General features: G+C 36.5%; 1 protein-coding gene across 1 annotated transcript; it reads right to left on the bottom strand.

Moving 5' to 3' along the window:
• Window positions 1-1,150: 1,150 nt before the first annotated feature.
• On the bottom strand, window positions 1,151-20,126 carry LOC128102256 (uncharacterized). The gene is made up of 6 exons (XM_052725842.1): window positions 19,044-20,126; window positions 16,359-16,471; window positions 13,038-13,158; window positions 7,796-8,010; window positions 4,476-6,063; window positions 1,151-1,990 (listed from the first exon to the last, which is right to left on the bottom strand). Exons 1-5 carry the CDS (start codon window positions 19,215-19,217, stop codon window positions 5,748-5,750), a joined length of 939 nt encoding a protein of 312 aa, XP_052581802.1. The 5' UTR covers window positions 19,218-20,126; the 3' UTR covers window positions 1,151-1,990; window positions 4,476-5,747.
• Window positions 20,127-20,627: the final 501 nt, after the last annotated feature.

Here is a 20,627-nt window from a genome sequence, read left to right as displayed (position 1 = left end):
TAAAAAGGGTGAAAATCAACCTACCAAGTGGATAGAAACCAAAGAAAGTAGGCATAACTACTCTGATAGCTGATAGTAAACTTCAAACTAAAATTAGGCCACTGCATATCAACAGAGAACATATGACAGAAACGTTTATTGACATTTTCCCTGGGTATAATCCTCACAGCAACAACAAGGCTAATTTGGGGTTTCAATTATCAACACAGGAACACTGAGAAGAAACAGACAGATTAACAGCTAATAGTTTTGTTAATTAGGAAGTAGAATTTCATTCTAGCAAGCAGCTTCCTTTTGTAACTCTCCAGATGTAGTTTTAGAACAAAATTTGCTTGAGATGTGCTATCAAAATCCATGTCTCTGGAATATTTCACTGGTAAAATAATGAGTGCAATATAGATTGAAACTCATTTTTAAATATACTACATTTTATATGTATATGGTAATCTAATTCCTTACTGATGATTGTTTTAAATATAATGCCATAATCTGATGATGCTTAAATCAATACCCTTGTTTCTTGGACATGCATCTACATATGCATTCAAAGTCTGTATATTAAATATTCTTCAACTGTGTTTAATATGTATCACACATGTGTGTACCTCTTCTATTTTGCCTATGATAGACAATATTGTTTCTCAGAATGTGCGTTATTGTGTTTAAAAGCAACATTTTCCCATCTGATTCATTATAAGTCTTATATTTGATCTTAACATTTTGTCATCTTGGAGGTTATAAAATGAATATGCATTCAATAATTTGAAACTGTTATTTCACAAATCCACATTTAAAATTGATTTATGTAAAGATTTGGTTGTATATATAAATAATTGAGTTTTTTATTTTTGTGAATAGTAAAAGTATTTCAGAATCAAATATTAAATTATGATCATTTGGCTAGCTGTGTAGTATGAAGTTTTATTTCATTGAGTCTCTGCTATAATATTCAACAGGACAATATTAAATGTTTTATGTTTCTTAGCATACTAAATATGCAGTCATCACTCCAGAATTTTACATTTTTAATTCTTTTTTAATAATTTTTAAAATTTTTTTATTCATTTTACATATCAATCACAGATCCTCCTCTCTTCCCTCCTCCCACTCCCCCCAGTCTTCCCACCTCAACCCACCCCCCATTCCCTCCTCCAAAAAGGTAAGGCCTCCCTCCGATGGGGAGTCAGCAGAGCCTGGTACATTCAGTAGAGGCAGGTCCAAGCCCTTCCCCCTGCATCAAGGCTATGCAAGGTGTCCCACCATAGGCAATGGGCTCCAAAAAGTCAGCTCATGCACCAGGGATGGATCCTGATCCTACTGCCAGGGGGCCCCTTAAACAGACAAAGCTACACAACTGTCTCGCTTATGCAGACGGCCTAGTTCAGTCCCATGGAGGCTCCACAGCTGTTGGTCTAAAGTTCATGAGTTCCCACTTGGTTTGGTTGTCTCTGCAGGCTTCCCCATCATGATCTTGATGCCCCTTGCTCATAGAATCCCTCTCTTCAACTGGACAATAGGTGTTCTCAATGTCCTTATTTCTTCAAATCTGGTTAAATGTAGACTCAACCAGCTATTGTCTCTGTATGAATGCTGACATCTGTGTAGATACATCTCTATGAATGTGGTCCAAGGGGGCCTATCTATTGTCTATTCTACATGTCTGTTGTAAAAATGTCAATGAGAGGCAAGGAGGTATAGGAGACATCTTACCTGAGCTGAGTCACAGATACATATAATTCAACAACACTTAGATCCCTGTATAAGCAGATCTGTAACATATCCTTTGTAAACTGATCTATAGATGTCATAGATACAAATAGAGATAGGTAAGGAGAGAGACGGTCAGACACACGCAGAGACACACACATATGCACACAGGAGAGAGGTTGTTAAAAGTAGATAATCCATATTCTTCTCTGCCATAGAAACTCCTCCAATTGTTTCAAATTGTTTAATATCTGTCAATAGAAATATTGTTGGTTGTCAGTTCCTACAATCAAAGATAAGAAAGCAAAATATTTGTTAGAATCATTCAATTTCACAAATTTAAAATTCATTTACAGGTAAGCTTCAATATCTTGAATCCTTATTTCATATATTGTGTATACACAGCTTCTCTACAATTCCAATTACAAGTCTCCTTCCGAAAACGTCTATATCCTATCCAGTGTTGTTCTTTAAATCTCCCCTTGATAATTCATTTTTACCCTATACCATTGGGTTCACTTGCTAAACACATTCGGATCCTTTTCTCATTGTAACATGTAAATCGATCTTTCAATGTCTTATGAAAACACCCAGAGAAATCTGCCTATTTAAGGAATGTTAGGGTAAACCTCATGTATGCCTACTATGCTCACAGAGGCCCATTAAAAGTTTTGAGTTTAACATTTTACATAAAAACCAGCATTTTACCCAGGATATTAAATACAAGTTCATGAAGAGAATAGCATTTTGACTAGTTTTTAAGGATCTATGGAATCCTGAAATCCTTTGTCGTTTTGCTACTTTCACATGAAAACAGAAAATATTTAGTCAACATAAATAATGTTCAGAAAGAACCAAATGGAAAGCAGGAAAGATAGAAATATTAGCAAAAATATTACAGAAAAAAAAACCAAGCATCAGAACAAGTCACAAGGAACAAGACAAGGGAGATTGTTGGAAAGGAATACCAAATAGAAGTCTCCATAGAGAAATCTATCAAAATACCCTCAAACTTGGTGTAGGGTTGCACTTTTAATCCCAGCAGTCAAGAGGAAGAGGCAAGTGCATCTCTGGGTGTTCATGGCCACCCTGTTATACCAAGCCAGTCAGGGATATTCTCTTTAAAAAAGTTCTTTAAATAGATGTTAATTATAATAAATGTAAGATATAAAACAGATATTCATTTCTGGCATAGTAATTGTTTTCATGGAATAGTCTTATGTTACATATATTAAGATTCTGGTTCTAAAGCATGTGTAAGTGAGGTTTTACATCTCATGGTAAAACCAAGGTAATGGCTGAGTATTAGGATATAGTTGGTCTTCTAAGCAGAATTTGATTTGATACATGGGTTAAAATAGTACTAACTATGACTTTCTGAATTGCCCTCCTATGATCTGCATTTCAATGTTAGTACTAAGCTAAATATAGGAAAGAGGAAGTAGAATGTATCATGGAGCCAGATAGCTGATAGTCAACTCATGTATCTGTTCCTTTATAATTTGTGATGATAGGCCTTTCAGAAGAGAGAGGACCACCAAACTCCCCAAACGACTGAATAATATTATAATGACAATCACTTTAAATAAAACTAAAACTTTTGTTTTATAATCACATGCACTGTCTTATACTCAGCATCAAAGCAAGAGGAGCTTTTCATTCATCTCATGTCTATTCGCACTGTATTAGTCAAATCAGTTTAAGTCTATTAAGAAACAGTCTATAGAATGAGTATATACATATGTATGGTGTCTCACAAGCACAGAAATTTTGTAATACTTTCACTAAGTTTGAAAATTTAAAACAAGGATTATTAAATGAGTCTGGGATTTCAGAAAGTTAATCTGAAAAGGCTTTTATTTGTTAAGAATAGTTTCAAAATGCAAGTGACAGTTTCATTGGGATGGTAGAAATGAAAATGTGTATTCTTTGGTGCTTGGGGGGAATATTCTGCAGCTAATTGTTCAGTCTTTTTGATGTGTGGTTCACTTAATTCTGATGCTTCTCTCTTTATTTTTGGTCCAGATGATCTATCAATTGGACACTAAATTGGATCTATCAATAGTAGCACACTAAAATTACTCACGGGTCAATGCTATCTGTGTCTTTAAATCTAGCAGTACCTTTTTTAAAATGAAATTTGGTACAACAGAGTATGGTGCATGTATATTTAGGATGATTGACAGTTCCATTAAATGGAATGAAGTGTATATTTTTATTTCTTCTAATTAGTTTTAGTTAGAAGTCTCTGTTGTCAGATATTGGGATAGATAGTGATGCCTGGTTACTTCCTGGTCCAGTTTGATCAGAGTATTTTTTCCATACATTTACACTATCACTAAAGTGTCTATCATTCAAGATAAGATGTATCTCTCATAGATAACATGGATTTTGTTTCTTGATCCATTCAGTCAGCCCACATGTTTTGATTGGAGAATTGAGGTCATTAATAGTTAAAGTTACTATTGAAATTTGTGTGTGTTACTGACAGGAATTGTGTTGTTTATTTTCAGTGTTGTTGTTTTGTGTCCCCAGTACCTTGCGTTTTAGCAATTATGTATTTGTTTTTCTTTCCAAAAATGTAGATGCTTTTAAAAGTTGTAGATGATTAATAATGAGGACATTATGAATGTTTACACTTTATATATTTCATTCAATGTCTGTAACAAGACTAGTTAATATAGCAAGATAAAAGGAAAGCCAGTTACTTTTAAAATTTATTTCAAAAATCAATTAACTTATTAAATTCATACATTTTGGCAACATACCTTGCTTTATTTGCTTCTCTATCTTTAATTCTATTGGGACTCTTGATGCATCTGAAAAACAGTCCGATGTTATTTATAACCTTTACGTCAATTAAATAATTCTAGCTCAGTGGCTTACAACCACAGATTATATCCTCAATTCTCAGCACCAAGCATGTTTTTTCAATGATCAGAAAATGATTCATTATATACAGAACCTAAAAGCTGTATCTCCTCATGTCAGGTACATAACTTGTAATTGCAAAGTCATAACATCTAATGGGGACAAAACAAAAGTATACAATGGCTCCTAATGCATAGGACACATCATCTTGGAATTAAGCTGGAACATGAAACCTAAAAATAAGATTCAGCAAAATGTTGCATGGCCAAGCAAAAGTTGCTTAGAAAGTAAGCCACAGCATGTCAAAGCATACCTAGACTTAGATGCAGGAATCATCCTTTTCATTCATGTCTGTTCATTTATGCATCTATGTATCTATGTGTTCATTTCGTGTGTGTCTGTATCTGGGTGTACACATACACATGTCATGGAGCATTTGTCTAGGTCAGTTGACAACTGGTGGGACAACTTGTTCTCTCCTTTCACGTGTGGACTTTGAAAATTGAACAGACATCATCAGGATTCACGACACAGGTCTCTACATACTGAGCCACCTTGTCTGTTCAGGAATAATCATCTCCTAAAAAGCAATTTACATTCAGATTTTAAATATATTTAAATTCACTTACATGTGTAAAAAGTTTGTAAATAATATCTCATAAAAATAAGAGCACCAGGAACTTTCCAAGTTTATAAGATTTCTAATTTTGTTTTCTTTCTTTCTCTCTCTCTTGTTCCATGCAGTGAGTGTGAGAGTGTGTGTGTGTGTGTGTGTGTGTGTGTGTGTGTGTGTGTGTGTGTGTATACATGTGTACTAACAATGTACGGGGTGGCACTCATCAGTGCATGTACTCCTGTAGGGGAAAGCTTACTTCCCCTATCTTTCTCTCTCTTTTCTACTTTATATTTTTTTAAACAAGGTTCCACACTGAACCTAGAGCTCACAGTTTATTCAAGACTAGCCTGACTGAGAACCACAGGATCCCTGTCTCCACCCATTCTCCCTCACTACAGTGACAGGCACTATGTCAAACTTTTAGGTGGGTGCTGGGGATCTGAACTCATGCCCTTGCACTGCACAGTAGCACAGTTTCCCAGGGAAGACCTCTCTCTAATCCCTCCACTTTTCTTCTTTATCATGATTCACTCTTGTCTTAACTTAGGAGGTGTCAACTGCAAAGCCTAATAGTTAACCAGGTTGAAAACAAGAACTGCACCAGAACTTTAAATTGGAAACCATAGCTAACCATTCCTAGGCAGTCTTCCAGGCCAGTGGTTGATGGTTGAGAGTTTAAGGAAGATGCTGTCAGGTTTTCTCTCCGGAGGAGACTTATTCTGGGTCCTGGGATGCTATCAAAATTGCCAGCAGAAGAGCACTCAGTGAACAGCCTCAAGCTTTGTGCATTCCCTGCAGATCTGCCGTGCTGCATTTCCATGTGAAGCTTTGTCCTGCTCTTCTCTGAATTCTCATTACTCCTGCAAAGACTGTAAAGGGTAAAATCTAAAGCTGCCACTTCCTCCTGAAGGTCTATTAAGTTACTTGCATTTTAACAATACTGCCATGAGACTAAATGAAATTTTCATGGAAATGGCACGCTAACAGTGAAGGTGCTGCTGAGTGTACCAACTGTGGGCATGAAATTTTTCCAAAGATAGTTCATGTGATTCTAGAGGTATTCCAAATAAGAAACTAGATTTTTAAAGGAGGGATAAGTACAGCTATCAATGATGTGCATCATGACCAATAAGACTCCTCTATCTAGACAAAATATGTTTATAATGTTATTCATGATGTTATTGGAATAAGTAATAAAATATGTAAAGAGTAACATAAGATCTTAGATGTTCACTTTCTTGATTAGAGGGATTTATTACATGAAAATTTGTTATAACATCATGATGTTATGCTTAAACATATTCACTTGACAAGCTAAAATGAAACATCTAGGAATATGTGGATTTCATTATTGTACCACTCTGTCCTTTGGACAAGATATGGCTTTTACCCTCTTAAACTCTTAGCAGATGTAATTATCTGCACCAGAATTGTTGACACACCAGGCCCCTTATTTTCATATGGAGTTGGGCCCTCATGAGTCCTTTCTTCTCCATGAGAACGTATAGACAATTAATCACTGCACAAAGGGATAGAATCTCTTTTGTGGTTGCTGTGGCTCCCTGTAAGCTCCCCATGTTACTGTGAGTAAGAGTTCACCCCAGCTCCTGTAAGTTACCCCAGTTCCACTCACTGCCCCACAAAGCTGGGATGAGTAGAATGGTCATCTGTGTGTCACCACTGCAGTCCCCATGCCTTCCAAGAGAGAGGTCATACAGTATTGGAAAACCGGTTAGGAGATTTTACAAAATCACCTTTTGAAGACATTTGAAAAGATTTGCTTTCCCTTATGTGTGCCTCATGTATTAGCTGAGTATAATTAAACATTTGGCACTGGGGAATAATTCACAACAAACTCCGGGGAGAATGTGGTAGTGGGGCTGTTAGTGAAAAAGAACCAAAGAAGCTTAAGACACTGTGACATCATTTCATCATTACCAAGGCAGCACAAGTGGAAATCTCCAATATAGCTTCCAAAATCTTCACATTGGACAGTTTTTAGCCATTGTTTCTGATCTAGGCTTTCTCCCCCCACCCCATATTAGTCTTTCCCTAGATCACAGTATGCCATTATGAAGAATATAGAAACTCAAAAGAACAGTTTGTCTCCTGGCTCCCCCTAGTTAGTGGTACGATCAAAGTTCACAGCAAAGAAAATTGTCTGCCAACTGCCAGAATATCCCTGGGGAAGTAGGGATGGTGGTACTCATACCCTTGGTTTTAAGTTATACTACCTTAAAGATAGGTCAACATTCAATATTCATTTTTATGATAATACTTGCAAAAAGTTTTATGTAACTATCATTGTCTTAATTAGAAAGTCTCAAAAATACACAGGTGAATATACACCTGATTTGACTAAGTATATGAAATTATCATGTGTAATAAAAAGCAGAAAATTATCATAATCTGTAAGAGTGATCATTTAAAATTAAGTTTATGTAATAATATTATTTCCCAAAACTATATCGCTCAACTAACTTTCACCTTTGTCAAAACATTCCTTATAGGAATTTCACAGATAGTTTTTTTCTAAAAATTAATTTTTAGAAACAAACTAATGAACTTATTAGGCTTTCTACATATATGTGCTTTCCTTACTTGTTTAGGTAATATTGAAATGATTTTCTAATGCTTAATTCTTCATGATAGAGGTACTTATATCGTTCCAGTTCCAATGCACTTAATGCTCTGCTAACTTTCAATTTAGAGAGTGTAGATTTAAGGCTTCTAATTTTGGTTTCCATCACATTTATTGTTGAAGTTGTGTAGCTCTCTCTTAAGAATTCTGAGTATGGTTTAGTTGTTCTTTGTGCCTGAAACATTAAAAGCAAAACAAAACAATGTCAAAAACAGTTGTATTCAGCTAATGCAGGGTGTTTGATGACTGTAGTTTTGTTAGTGAGTCAGAGAAAATTCAGATATTCAGTAATTAAGAGATACTAGAATCTCAAGTCTTCATCAGTATCAATTGTATTACATCAGCACAAAATTTGACTTGCACAGTTGTTTGCATGTGAGGCACTTGGACATCAAAACCAGATCTTGCCATTTGTTAGGTACATGCTCTAACACATGAGCCACATCTTCAGCCCTGAAATATAATATGGCCTGGATCTTTAAAAGAAAGAGCCACAAAACATCCAAAGGTATTACTAGAGGAAGCTCATGGACCACAAAGAGACTGACTGGAAATTATAAAGGTAATGAAGCTTGGAGGAAGCTACCTAGCAACTGAATATTAAATTTACTTGATACACAAGCTAAAAATCCGTGAAACACAGAAGAGCCAACATTTACTGTGTGCAAACACTGGTTTCTAGTTTTTACACTATCCATGTACAAATTGTTAAAAAAAAAATGGCAGTGTGAACGACTTCTAATGAGATCAAACCTAGGTGCCACTGGGAATCCACACTCTTAAAAGGACCACAGGTGTAAGAATTCAGAAAATTCTAAGGCAAGGTCACAAATTTTCTGGTGAACCTTAGGGTCCTGGTCTTAAAACATTGTCATAGTTGGGCTAAATGGGAAGCCAAGATGATGAGTTCACCTCAAAAGGATTTCTGAAAGTTCCTTTTAGAATGACATGAGTTCCAATAGAATTCTGAGGAGATTCAAAGCTCTTAGGAGAAATGTGGTAGCTGTTTGCTCACTTGAGTGAAGGGAGACCAATATAAATTTGCACAAACACACACATACATACAAACACATATATGTATGTAACAATAGCAGGGAAGAAGATGCTTTCAGCTTAAAAGAAAATCAGAGGGGTTTGAGGTAGGGTTGCTGGGAAGGGAGGAAGGGATGAAAAAGAGGTGGAAAGTGATGGAATTTTATTTCATTGAAGATTGTGTTAAAATAGAGAGAGACAAAAACAATATTGTAGCTAAAGTTTTCTCCAGTCCCACCCAGGCCCACAGCTGCTCAGACCCAAATAAACACACAGAAACTTATATTAATTACGAACTGTATGGCCATTAGCTCAGGCTTATTACTGACTAGCTCTTACACTTAAATTGACCCATAATTCTTATCTATGTTTAGCCACGTGGCTTGGTACCTTTTCTCAGTTCTGCCTTGTCATCTTACTTCCTCTGTGTCTGTCTGGCTACTCCTGATTCAGCCTTCCTCTTCCCAGAATTCTCCTTGTCTGCTTATCCTACCTATACTTCCTGCCTGGCTACTGGCCAATCAGCATTTTATTTATCAACCAATCAGAGCAACACATATCCACAGCATACAGGACGACATTCCACAGCACAATATTATTGAAAGAGGCAACAGAACCTAGCTAGAAAACAAGATGAAAAAAAAAAATTCAGTTGCTCAGACACAGGCTGTTTCTTAGGTAAAGGAAGAAGTAGAGGGTCTAGGGTGTAGCAAAGAGCCACAAAGAATGATGTCAATATTGAGGGCTAATTTCTCAGTGTGACCTCAGCCTGTACTGTCCCTTCTTATAGCCTTGCACTGTTCTGTTTGGAATGGTGGGGAGGGCAAGTGAGAAGACAGTTGAGCAGGTGAAACGCAAATGGCATCACTTCATGTGAAGTCTCTATATGGGGGGAAACTATACATGAAGGTATTATAGTCCAGTAATCATGACACAGGCACTACAACCTCATCTTGAATGGTAAGATGGTTTAAAATTTTTATCTTTGTGTTATGTGGGGCAGACAGGTGGTGTCCTTGGAAGCCAGAAGAAGGTGCTGGATCCCCTGGAGCCAGAGTTACAGGTACTTTTGAGCTACCCAAAGTGGGTTCTAGGAACTGAACTCAGATCCTCTGGAGGATGGTTGAGCCAGCTCCAGTTTCTATAAGATCTTAGCATCAGGTTTGGAGAGATGGCTCGGCAGTTAATGAGCCTTGTGGCTCTTATTGATTAAAATAATTTTAATTTTCAAGTGGGGAGACTATAAAACATTATGACTAGAGATCTGGGTGTGTGGGTTTTAATTGTTTAATTTTCATTAGATAAGAAGATAGAATTAGGCCAAACATCAAAAAGGTGACAGTCAACACTAGGTTAGACAAAACCTCTGTTTCACAGCATTGACCCCTTGAACTCAGGGCTGTTGTAAGACATCAGGCCACAGAGAAAGCCTATGCTTCCCAGTAGAGCTGCTTGTTCCAGTTAGGCTAGCAGCAACATCTACAGAAGGTACTACACACATGACAGGACAAAGCATTGTTCCAAATGATTCTGCACCCTTCCAAGTCGTAAAGCTGCCCCAGCTGAAGCAGGGGGAATCAGAAACAATCTTTCATTCCTAGACTCTTCTCAAACAAGATACTGAAAAAGAAAAAGAAAACTATGTTGTCTATGCCACAAAAGATAAAAATAAAGACAGGGTTGGAAAGATGGCTCAGGAGTTAAGAGCACTGGCTGTTCTTCCAAAGGTCTCGAGTTCATTCCTGGTGCCCACATGGACTCTCACAACCATCTCGAAGTGCTCAGACACATATGCAGACAAAGCATCTGTATACATAAATACACAATAAGTCTTTTAAACAGCAAAAATAAAAGACATTGTTTTGAATAGGAGATTATAACAAAACCTAAGCCACATCTTAGAAGTTACTCTCCTTTTAAAAGGGTCCACTGTGTAGTAATATTACTTTAATGAGGGCAAACACTGTCATTGAGAAATGACAGAAAACAAGAAGGATGATACTGGAACTACTGTGGAAGAAGTTTATGCCCCGACTCTTTCAATTGAAATTTCTTTTAAGTAAGCAATTTTGCCAGAATATTATCTCTAATTTGTAGTATGAATCTTAAAAGGTCTTATTAATAAAAACAAACACAGAGCCAGGTATTGGGGTGAACACTGAAAGATCAGAGACACAGAACAAGCCACAGCCAACCTCACCTTGCCAATTCCTCAGCTGATCTCACTTCCTCAAACTGGAAGCCTCTGAGTCCTCATCTGAATGGATCTCAGCTGAACTGCTGCTCAAAAGCCTAAAAACTTAACCAGCTCTAGTTCCTGGTCCTCATGCCTTATATACCTTTCTGCTTCCTGCCATCACTTCCTGAGATTAAAGGCATATGTCACCATGCCTGGCAGTTTCCAGTGTGGCTTTGAACTCAGAGATCCAGATGTTAGGATTAAAGGCATGTGTGCCACCATTTTCTGGCCTCTATATCTAGTGGCTGTTCTGTTCTCTGATCCCAGATAAGTTTATTAGGGTGTACAATATATTGGGGAACACAATATCACCACATTAATTAGGATGTGGAAAATAATAGGAATCATGACTTAAAGTACTATAGTAGAAAACAAAGAAACAAAAGCCTGGAAAGACTAGATAATATAACCAAATTCAGACACCTAATCTGCTTTCAGCAATTAATTCTCAGAATGAACTAACTTTGAGTAAGGTTTGATAGATCTAACCTTAGATAGATTCTTTTATTACAATTACTATATTTTAATCATTTTTCTTTCAGAAATTGCTTAAGCACTGCTGAATTTTTAAATGTTATCTGGCTGATTTTTTTTTTTGCTTGGAGGAATTGAAATATTTATTCTAGAAATTCTGTAAAAGTTATGCATGTGTGTATCTATCTAAATGTTTTAAATTAAAGGCAAATGAAACAGCTGGGAAGTATCATTTCTAGGATGTATATTCAGCACACTATAAATGAATAGCTTCAGTGTCATATGCAGGAATAAGACCTAACTGAACTCCAAGATCAGTTTGACTTTAATAGGAGAAGCCAGCTTCTGAAGGTAATCTTCCCTTTCCTACCAAGCAAGTTATGTAAGCTGTATACATTGTAATGAGTTAATCAACCACAGTGTAACAAACTGCAGACCGAATCAGCAGATCCTGTAATAAAGATATGATGGGAACTGAAGTGAAAAAAAAAAAGAAAGAAAGAAAGAAGTTCTGGATTAGGGAGCAAAGATTTCAATGAAGAAAAGAAAAATATCAGATTGTCCTTAAATAAATTCAACTGAAAATCATATCTTGAGATCAGCAAAGCATAAACTGGATGGGATGAGATGGTAACCCCCATCTGCCTTTATTGCATCCTAGTTGGGAAACAGCCCGGCACTCGCAGCTCCTCAAAGGTTTATACAGCATTATCACATGACTCAACAATTTTCCCAGTAAGTATTCATTCAAGAGAAAGGAAAACATGCGCATGTGTACATTCATGTCCACAGTAGGATTACTAATATACTATAAATGGAAATACAAACTAATGGATCAATAAATAAGATGCATGGTGTACAGATACAAGAGAACATTAGCAATAATAAGAAGCCAAGTACAAACACCAGCCACAACAGGAATGGACCTTGGAAACATCATGTTAAGTATAAAAAAAAAGCTAATATAGAAAGGAGCTATTTATTTGAAATGTCCAGAAAAGACACATCTGTAGAGAAAACATAGCTTGATGTCTCCCCAAGACTGAGCAGTGGCAGGAGGATTGCATGATGGATGAAAAGGATGGAATTTATTTTGAGAATAACTATGATTATAAAATTATGATTATGATATGGAGACATAAATATACTGAAAACATTGAATTTTATAATTGAAACTATTGCATTTCATGGACAGTAATTATGTATCAATAAATTGCTACAAAAATACCTTTATGGTCATAACTGAGGTTCATATATTGCTTTCCTTTAAACTCTTGTGAAGTATCAAATTACAGGAGAATAAAAGCATATAGTTTCAATACAAAAAAGAAAAACTTTTCCTATGATATCAAGTTTCTCACTCTACCAAAAGTATTCATTTCACTGTTCAAAGTACTGAAAGACTTATATTTTTCCCAATTAAATGAATTCTGGTCCCAAAACTTAATAAATCTTACTGAGCATTGCTGCGTTGAAACTGGAGTCCTCCTTCCAAGTTGGCAGGTTCCAAAATCTCTGTGAGAACCACACTCTCCAATTTCACATTCACGATTTATTATCTTAAAGGGTTTCCCAATTCTGTGAAAATGTAAGGAATCAATGTATGTTAACAATAACTGTTAATAATTGTTAATAGTAAATACTTATAATACTATGTTTTATCATGAAATAAAAGACATCTATAAATTATGCTCCTCTTATTTGTTTGTAGCTAATTTTTCCTCAAATAATTCTAATAACAATCATATGCAAATAATATAAAGGGAATTAGTATATTTTGTGTAGTAGTTAAATAACAGTTATTACTTTTCACATCGGTATGTACATATAAAACATTAAGTCATTATCATCTGTCACCAGAGGTCAGTTCAAAATGAGAAAAGGAAAAAATTATACACAAGTATTTATCAAGAAATACACAAATATATGCGATTTTAACTATGATTTGTATGTCACCATAGTTAGTTAAAAGTAACTGAGGATGATGAAAACAATGGAAAATGTAAGGAGAGTGCTACACCATTGTTTAAAATGAATTTACTCATGAACATGTTCTTTTAAAAATAGTTACCTTATAAAGCAATATAAATTTAATGATCAAACAGATTTAAAATTGTTTGTACACAGGGTAAACTTTTTAGTTGACCTAAGAAAATAGAATCTTTGAAGAATTCTAATAGTCACATTTATAAATTATATTCTATGGGTAAATATGATTAAATAAAAATGCATGAAATTCTCAAAGAATAAAAGTAGTTTAAATGTAAAAAAGAAAATGGAATGAGCAGTACACACACAAAAAAATAATAATAGAAAAACAAGCTATTTATTTGGAAAAGCATTGGGGTATTGCTACTTGGAAGGGGTTTGGAGGGAGGAAAGGGAAGGGGGAAATGATATAATCATATTTTACTTTCAAAAAACTTTTTTGAACGTGAGAAGAAAAAAATAAAAGTAATGAGATTTACAAATAGTATTATAATAGCTCAAGGTAAAAAACCAATCGTGTGGTTATCAGGAAATATATTTGTCTAGACCACACCATTGTTTATTAGGGACTTGTGTAACCATGGGTTTTGGAGTGTTCAAGGAATTCTGGGACTAATTCTCACAAGGCAACAATGCAGGACTATACAAGCATCTGGATCATTCTATACCTAACCAATGTCATTGCTCTCTTCAAGGAAACTACTGTTTTTAAAAAAATATCAGTATTCAGATATATGCAAATATTTAATAACATGTGTACTTTGTGCATATGGAAGATGCCAACAGTAAGGTGTTCATCTCCCTCATATATTCCATACATTTTAAAGAAAGATGCAGAAAGGAAATAAACTAAATCCAGATAATTATGACATTGTTAGAAGTGATAGAGTCTGTGTATAAAGTTCTTTAATCCTGAAGACAATGAAATACAAAAAGAATTGAGGAGTGAAAAGTCATATAAGAATAAACATTTGTGGCACATAAAGTAGAATGCAGTTGCCTCTCCATGCCAAAAGGTAACTTGTTGTCAAAAGCCTTGAAGAATACACAGAATATTTTTATTATTTTGCTATTCAAAAACATCCGGTTTTGTTGTTGAAATATAATGTATATATGATATAGATATGATAGGATGAAAGGGTAGATTAATGAACCTACTTTAAAAGAGCAACAACTTGTTTGAAATGTTTCACATTGGTATAGATTTTAGTTTATTGGTACAAATTTAAAGTTAATTTTGTTATACTGTGTGTATATTTCTATTCTTGTTTAAGGTATTATGTTTGTACAGCTCATTTAAAATTGTAATGGATAATTAAGAAATAGATAAATAATTAGTCATCTATGATAATCATATTCATAGCCATGTTAGTTAAGTCTCCTAGGTATACATAGATATATTTCAGATAGATAAGTAATCTTCAAACACTTCAAAGACCTACAGAATATGGCATTTAAAATGTTTTAAAAATTTAGACTTTCTGGACAGTGAGACATATCTACTCCTGGCAGCACCGATTTACTTCAGAGAGGTGGATGGGCATTGAAGATACCCTATATGGACTTTATCTTCTTGGCAAAAATAGTCATTTGCACAAGAAACTATTCTTGCCTGGACTGCTTGATCGACTGGACATGCAGGACCTATAGGAAGGTGACAACTGAACTTTGCTCGGCAAAATGGTCCTTCAGGTTCCTGCTTCACAGAGGAAACTGCCAGACATTCTACAGGACACAGAGAGAAGTGACTGAGAGACTCTAGGCCTGTAGGCTGAAGACAGATGCCCCAACTTTACAAAGGAACTTTGGATGACTGTCCAGGCTGCCAGCTGTCTCTGTCTACTCTCGCAAGACTCTCAAAAGTTGCTTGTGTCCTCCCATTTCTCAGGTAATAGTATAGTCTTCTGAGGTCTTTGATGTAGTTGAAGACTAGATAGTTATAATTTTCCTTAGTTTTGATAAAAGATAAGTTAGATATGAAACCTTAGACTCACAAATATAGGATAGATAGGATATCTTCTTTAATTTTGCCAAATATAAATACACTAGATATTATAAATAGACTAGATAGTGTAACTGTAATTCTTGCTTGATAATTGTTTTGTTATATGTAATTTTACTATGTGAAAGTTAAAACCTTCCTTTTTGAAAAAAAAGAAAAGGGGAGGTGCTGTGGATATTGCTCTGTATAAATAAAATGCTGATTGGCCAGTACCCAGGCAGGAAGTATAGGCGGGACAAGCAGAGAAGAGAATTCTGGGAACAGGAAGGCTGAGTCAGAGAGACGCTGCCAGACGCTGCCATGACAAGCAAGATGTAAGGTACCAGTAAGCCACAAGCCACATGGCAACTTATAGACTAATAGAAATGGGTTAATTTAAGATAGAAGAACTAGATAAGAAGAAGCCTGCCACGGCCATACAGTTTATAAGTAATTTAAGTCTCTGTTTGTTTACTTGGTTGGGTTTGAGCAGCTGCGGGACTGGCGGGTGAGAGAGATTTGTACTGACTGTGGGCCAGGCAGGACTGGAGAAAACTCTAGCTACATATATATGTATATATTCAGCACTTGGAAGGCTGTGGCAGGGGGATCACAATTTGAAGCCAGGTTGGCCTAATATTGCAAAACATTGTCTCAAAAAAAAAAAAGTTTCTGTATGAGTTTCTTGAGTACATCTTAAAGTACTATTATTTAAATGTTAACAACTAAATGTAAAGTGAATTTTTATTTGGGCATTACTAAGATCAGAGTTAAATCACCAAAATTATCTGGAAGATTAGCATCTTACCCAGCTAGTTCTTCTATGCCGCTATTTTGTTTTTTCTGCGTCTCCAAACTAAGTTGCACGGATTGTTTTAAGTCACCAAGTCCTTTGCTTAGCTCTCTCGCATCATTTTCAGACTATTAAAACATAGAATATAATTTAAAAATTCTAGAGGCTCACTCATCTTTTTTGAATTATTAGTACTCATGAGTTTATGAGGAATGTGGTTAGATGGGGCTTAACAAATGTTATAAACTTGATGGAAACAAGGAAAGAACACAAAATTGATTACTTTTCTTCAAAGCTCTCAAATTGATATATGTAGGGAAAAGGGGGCCAGCCAAAGAAACCCACCCTGGCATGGAAACCAGAGCTAGTAAAAGAAACACACCCTGGATCTCAGACTTGAGCCAGTGAAAGAAACATTTTATCTCTGAACACAGAATCCAAGAAACATGCCTTGACCCTGAAACCAGGGCCAAAGAAACACACTTTGTCCCTAGAATCAGAGCCAGTGAAAGAAATATGCTCTGGCCCTAAAATTAGAGCCAAAAGGCTAAAAAGGACCAGTGAAAGAAACACAGTTTGGCCCGGGAATCAGAGCTATCTCTGCTCCTGACCAACAAAACTAACCAATCCCTGAGCAGAAAAACTAACCAATCACTGAGCAGAAAATCTCCCTGGAGAAACTCCACCCCTAAGAAGTGCTATATAAGCCCCTCTGCCTGGTCCGTTGTGGGCTGTGCTTTCCCACCCTGGCAGAGGCAGCCACGCTCTTGGACTCCTCCTTCCCACATAATCCCTTTCTCAAAAGAGTCTTGGGTGAAGATCTTCATTTGCCAGCACAGAACAGAAGAACCTTGCTCAGATGTCCCTTAGGGGGACTGAGCAGAAAAAACTTTGCTGAGACGTCTCCCTAGAGAGGGCTGAGCATGGCAGAGCAGAAAAAGTAACAACTTTTCAAAGGAGGCAGAGGAGATTGTTGCATTTCTGCAGGAGTTTCCCCTTTAGCAGAGTGAAGCAGAAGAACCAACATCTTGGGCCTGAGAGAAGCAGCGGAGCTCTGCTGGGAAGACCCTTAAGGAGGGCAGAGTGAAGCCTAGCTGTAAAGGCTCTCTAGAAGAGCAGGATTGCTACATCCTGCAGGGAGACCATCCCCCACCATCCCCCAGCTTCAGGTATCACCTGACTTCTGGACAAGTCAGGATACCTCTCCCTCCAGAGCTGAGCTGTCCTGTTGTGGCTCCACCCTCCAGAGCTGACCTATTGTAGCTCTAGGAATAGCCTGGCTTCCAGATAAGTCACGAGACCTTTCCCTCCAAGCTGTAAAACTCTTACAATATGTATGTACATTGTCTATTTTGTTAAGTTGCGAACATTTACCTGATAAAACTGTAAGATTTTGGTAATAAGTGTTAATGAAAATATTAAAGTTAGGATTTCTTATCAAGTTTACCATGATTGGGGAACACATACCTCACAAGGAAACCACAGGTATGCTTTAACTCCTATGTTTGGTATGAGAAAAAACATTTCTCTAGTTATCAGGTTTTTCTCTGACCTCAATAAATACTATAGAATCTATAGAATCTAAAGTACTCTAAATATCCTCAACCTGTGGGTCATGACTCCTTTGACAAACCTCTATCACCAAAAATATTTACATTATGATTCATAACAGTAGCAAAATTACAGTTATGGCATAGCATCAAGCTCATCTTATAGTTGAGGGTCACTACAACATGAGGTACTGTACTAAAGAGCTACAGCATTGGGAAGGTTGAGAACCACTGCTTCCGGTGAAAGCGTTAAAAGCTTAGTTCATAATTCACCACATTTATAGGTTGATTTGATTCATGATAAGAGTTCCTTTCAGATGTCCTTACAACTTAAATATCTGCAAATGTTTAGATGTCAGTCACTCACTTATGATTTAGTATAGTACAATTGGAATTCTATAGAACCTTAAAGTCCTTCCAGGTGCAGCAGAGACACAATGACACAGAAGCCTTGCCTCAGCATGTCCAAGTGTTTGGAGCTACATTTACATGCTAAAATAAAATGTCATGTAATCGAGGCTTTTGACAAAATGTAAAATGCAACTTTTTACTGTTTAGTCATATTTGTTTAAGAAAGCTAAATTTGTATCTCTTGAAAATAGGAGTTTGAGGGACATCTTAAACATGGTAAAATTTCCCATCCAGATCTACTTCCTTTCTATCTTTCATTAGAAAAGAACAGGATTCTAGGAGATAACAAAACATAACAAAATAAAATATAACAAGACAAAAAGAAACCATCATATCAAATTTAGACAAGACAAACTAACAAAAAAAAGTCACAAGAAAAGGCACATGATTAAGAGACCCACTCATTTACACATTCAGGGGTCCCATGAAAGTACTAACTTAAAGCCACAGTATATATGCAGAGGACCTGGTGAAGACCCATGCGTGAGGGAGGAACTGGGAAGAGTGGAGGGAGAGGAAACTGTATTCACATCACATTGCATGAGAAAAGAATCTGTGTTTAGTAAACAGGAAAAACAAAATTCCCCCCCAAGTGCAAACTTTGTTTTCTCTCATCAATAACACATATTATCAGAACCTTAACTTTACACACATAAATCAAATAAATAACTTAATTGCATATCAAATTGAAAACAAGAAATATATCACAAATACAAAGGAAAATGATACTCAAACACACCATCCAAGGGTAGTGTGCCATACAGGCATGAGTAGATCCTGTGGCTGAGGAAGGTGCCGCCAAGTTTCCACCATCTTCATTTTCCAATTGGTGAGTTTTTTCCACACAAGAGCACTTATGAGCCAGCCTTGTACTCAGTGTATTTGATGCAGAAATATTTTGCTCAAATTTCATGTGAAGTTCTGTATGGGACTCGTCTTGACTGTCGTTAGTCCTATGGATACCAAAGAGACAAACACTGAGTAGTAATCGTAATCGTTTTCCCTGAAAAATTCCAAAAGGACTTTCAATAAAAATTCTTCCACAATAATAAATTTTGCTTTGAAGAGAATCTTAACATTGAAAACTACGTCAAATCGTACCTACTGAATACAATTACATGTTCAGAATTCTTCCAGAAGAACACACACACTACGGGCCCAGGAAGATGGCCCAGCAGATAAGGTGATTGCAGCCTTGTCGACGCAGCCCAGGACCAGAGTTCAGATCCCCCATGCTATGAAAGTACCAGGCAGGTGCATCTGCAGCCTCAGAGCTTCAGGGGCAGACATAGGGCATTCTTAAAGCAAGCAGCGAGCAGACCAGCCAAATTACCGAGCTCTCAGTTCGAGTGAGAGACTATCCGAAATATATAAGGAGAGCGACTGATGAAGACGTCCAATATCAAAGTCTCACCTCCACATGCACCACATGCATATGTACATGTCCAGATGCCCATACACAAACACACACACACACACACACACACACACACACACACACACACACACACACACAAAATGCAGAAAGCAGAGTATATATATACTTTCGGGAAAATTCCACACTAAAAGGAAACTCAAACAATATAAGAGATAGCAACAATGTATGACTACTTAACTGGTAAGCTGGTGCTGAGAGGAATAATATAATTATTGAGATCAGATTAGAAACACTTAAATTCGCCGGGCGGTGGTGGCACACGCCTTTAATCCCAGCACTCGGGAGGCAGAGGCCGGCGGATCTCTGTGAGTTCGTGGCCGGCCTGGTCTACCAAGTGAGTTCCAGGAAAGGCGCAAAGCTACACAGAGAAACCCTGTCTCGAAAAACAAAAAAAAAAAAAAAAAGAAATACTTAAATTCAAAATATAGTTATGTGATATGATGAGTATATTAACATTCATGATTTACTACCAAATTAACTACATGTAAATTTATTAAAACATCACATTATACTTTTCAGACCTATATAATTAATAAAACAAAGTTATAAAAAGCAATAACATTTGTACTAGTAAGGAGAGTTAGGAAGTTAAAGGAAACAAAATGACATTCTCAAGCATTTGCTTTCAGGATTTGTACATTCAGTGTGTAAAATTAAGTGTTGGACATTGTTCTAGTTTGCTTTCTGTGGCTGTGAAAAAACCCTCCCCAAAAGCAACTTGGAGATGAGTTTATTTAGCTCATGGGTTACAGTCAAGAGGAGCCAAGGCAGGAAATCAAGGTAGAAGCTTGAAGCAGAAACCGTGGAGAAATGGAGAAATTCTGCTTACTGGTTAGCTTTCCATGCCTTGCTTAGCTACCTCTTTTATGCAGTCCAGGCCTACCT

The sequence above is a fragment of the Peromyscus californicus genome, unplaced genomic scaffold (genome assembly GCF_007827085.1).
Source record: "Peromyscus californicus insignis strain IS unplaced genomic scaffold, ASM782708v3 Scaffold_7__1_contigs__length_154581171, whole genome shotgun sequence".
Lineage (NCBI taxonomy): Eukaryota > Metazoa > Chordata > Mammalia > Rodentia > Cricetidae > Peromyscus > Peromyscus californicus.
The sequence above is the reverse complement of the archived record's forward strand: the minus strand, read 5'-3'. Positions and strand labels throughout refer to the sequence as shown.

Bases quoted from the DNA above. Each gene is read 5' to 3' on its own strand.
- LOC128102256 (XM_052725842.1), bottom strand. From the start codon at position 19,217: ATGAAATTTGAGCAAAATATTTCTGCATCAAATACACTGAGTACAAGG. The intron at 16,472-19,043 runs GTGTGTTTGAGT...ATGTTTTAATAG, and splicing joins TGGCACACTACCCTTGGATG to TCTGAAAATGATGCGAGAGA. The intron at 8,011-13,037 runs GTAAGATTTATT...TTAATGTTTCAG, and splicing joins TTTCAACGCAGCAATGCTCA to GCACAAAGAACAACTAAACC.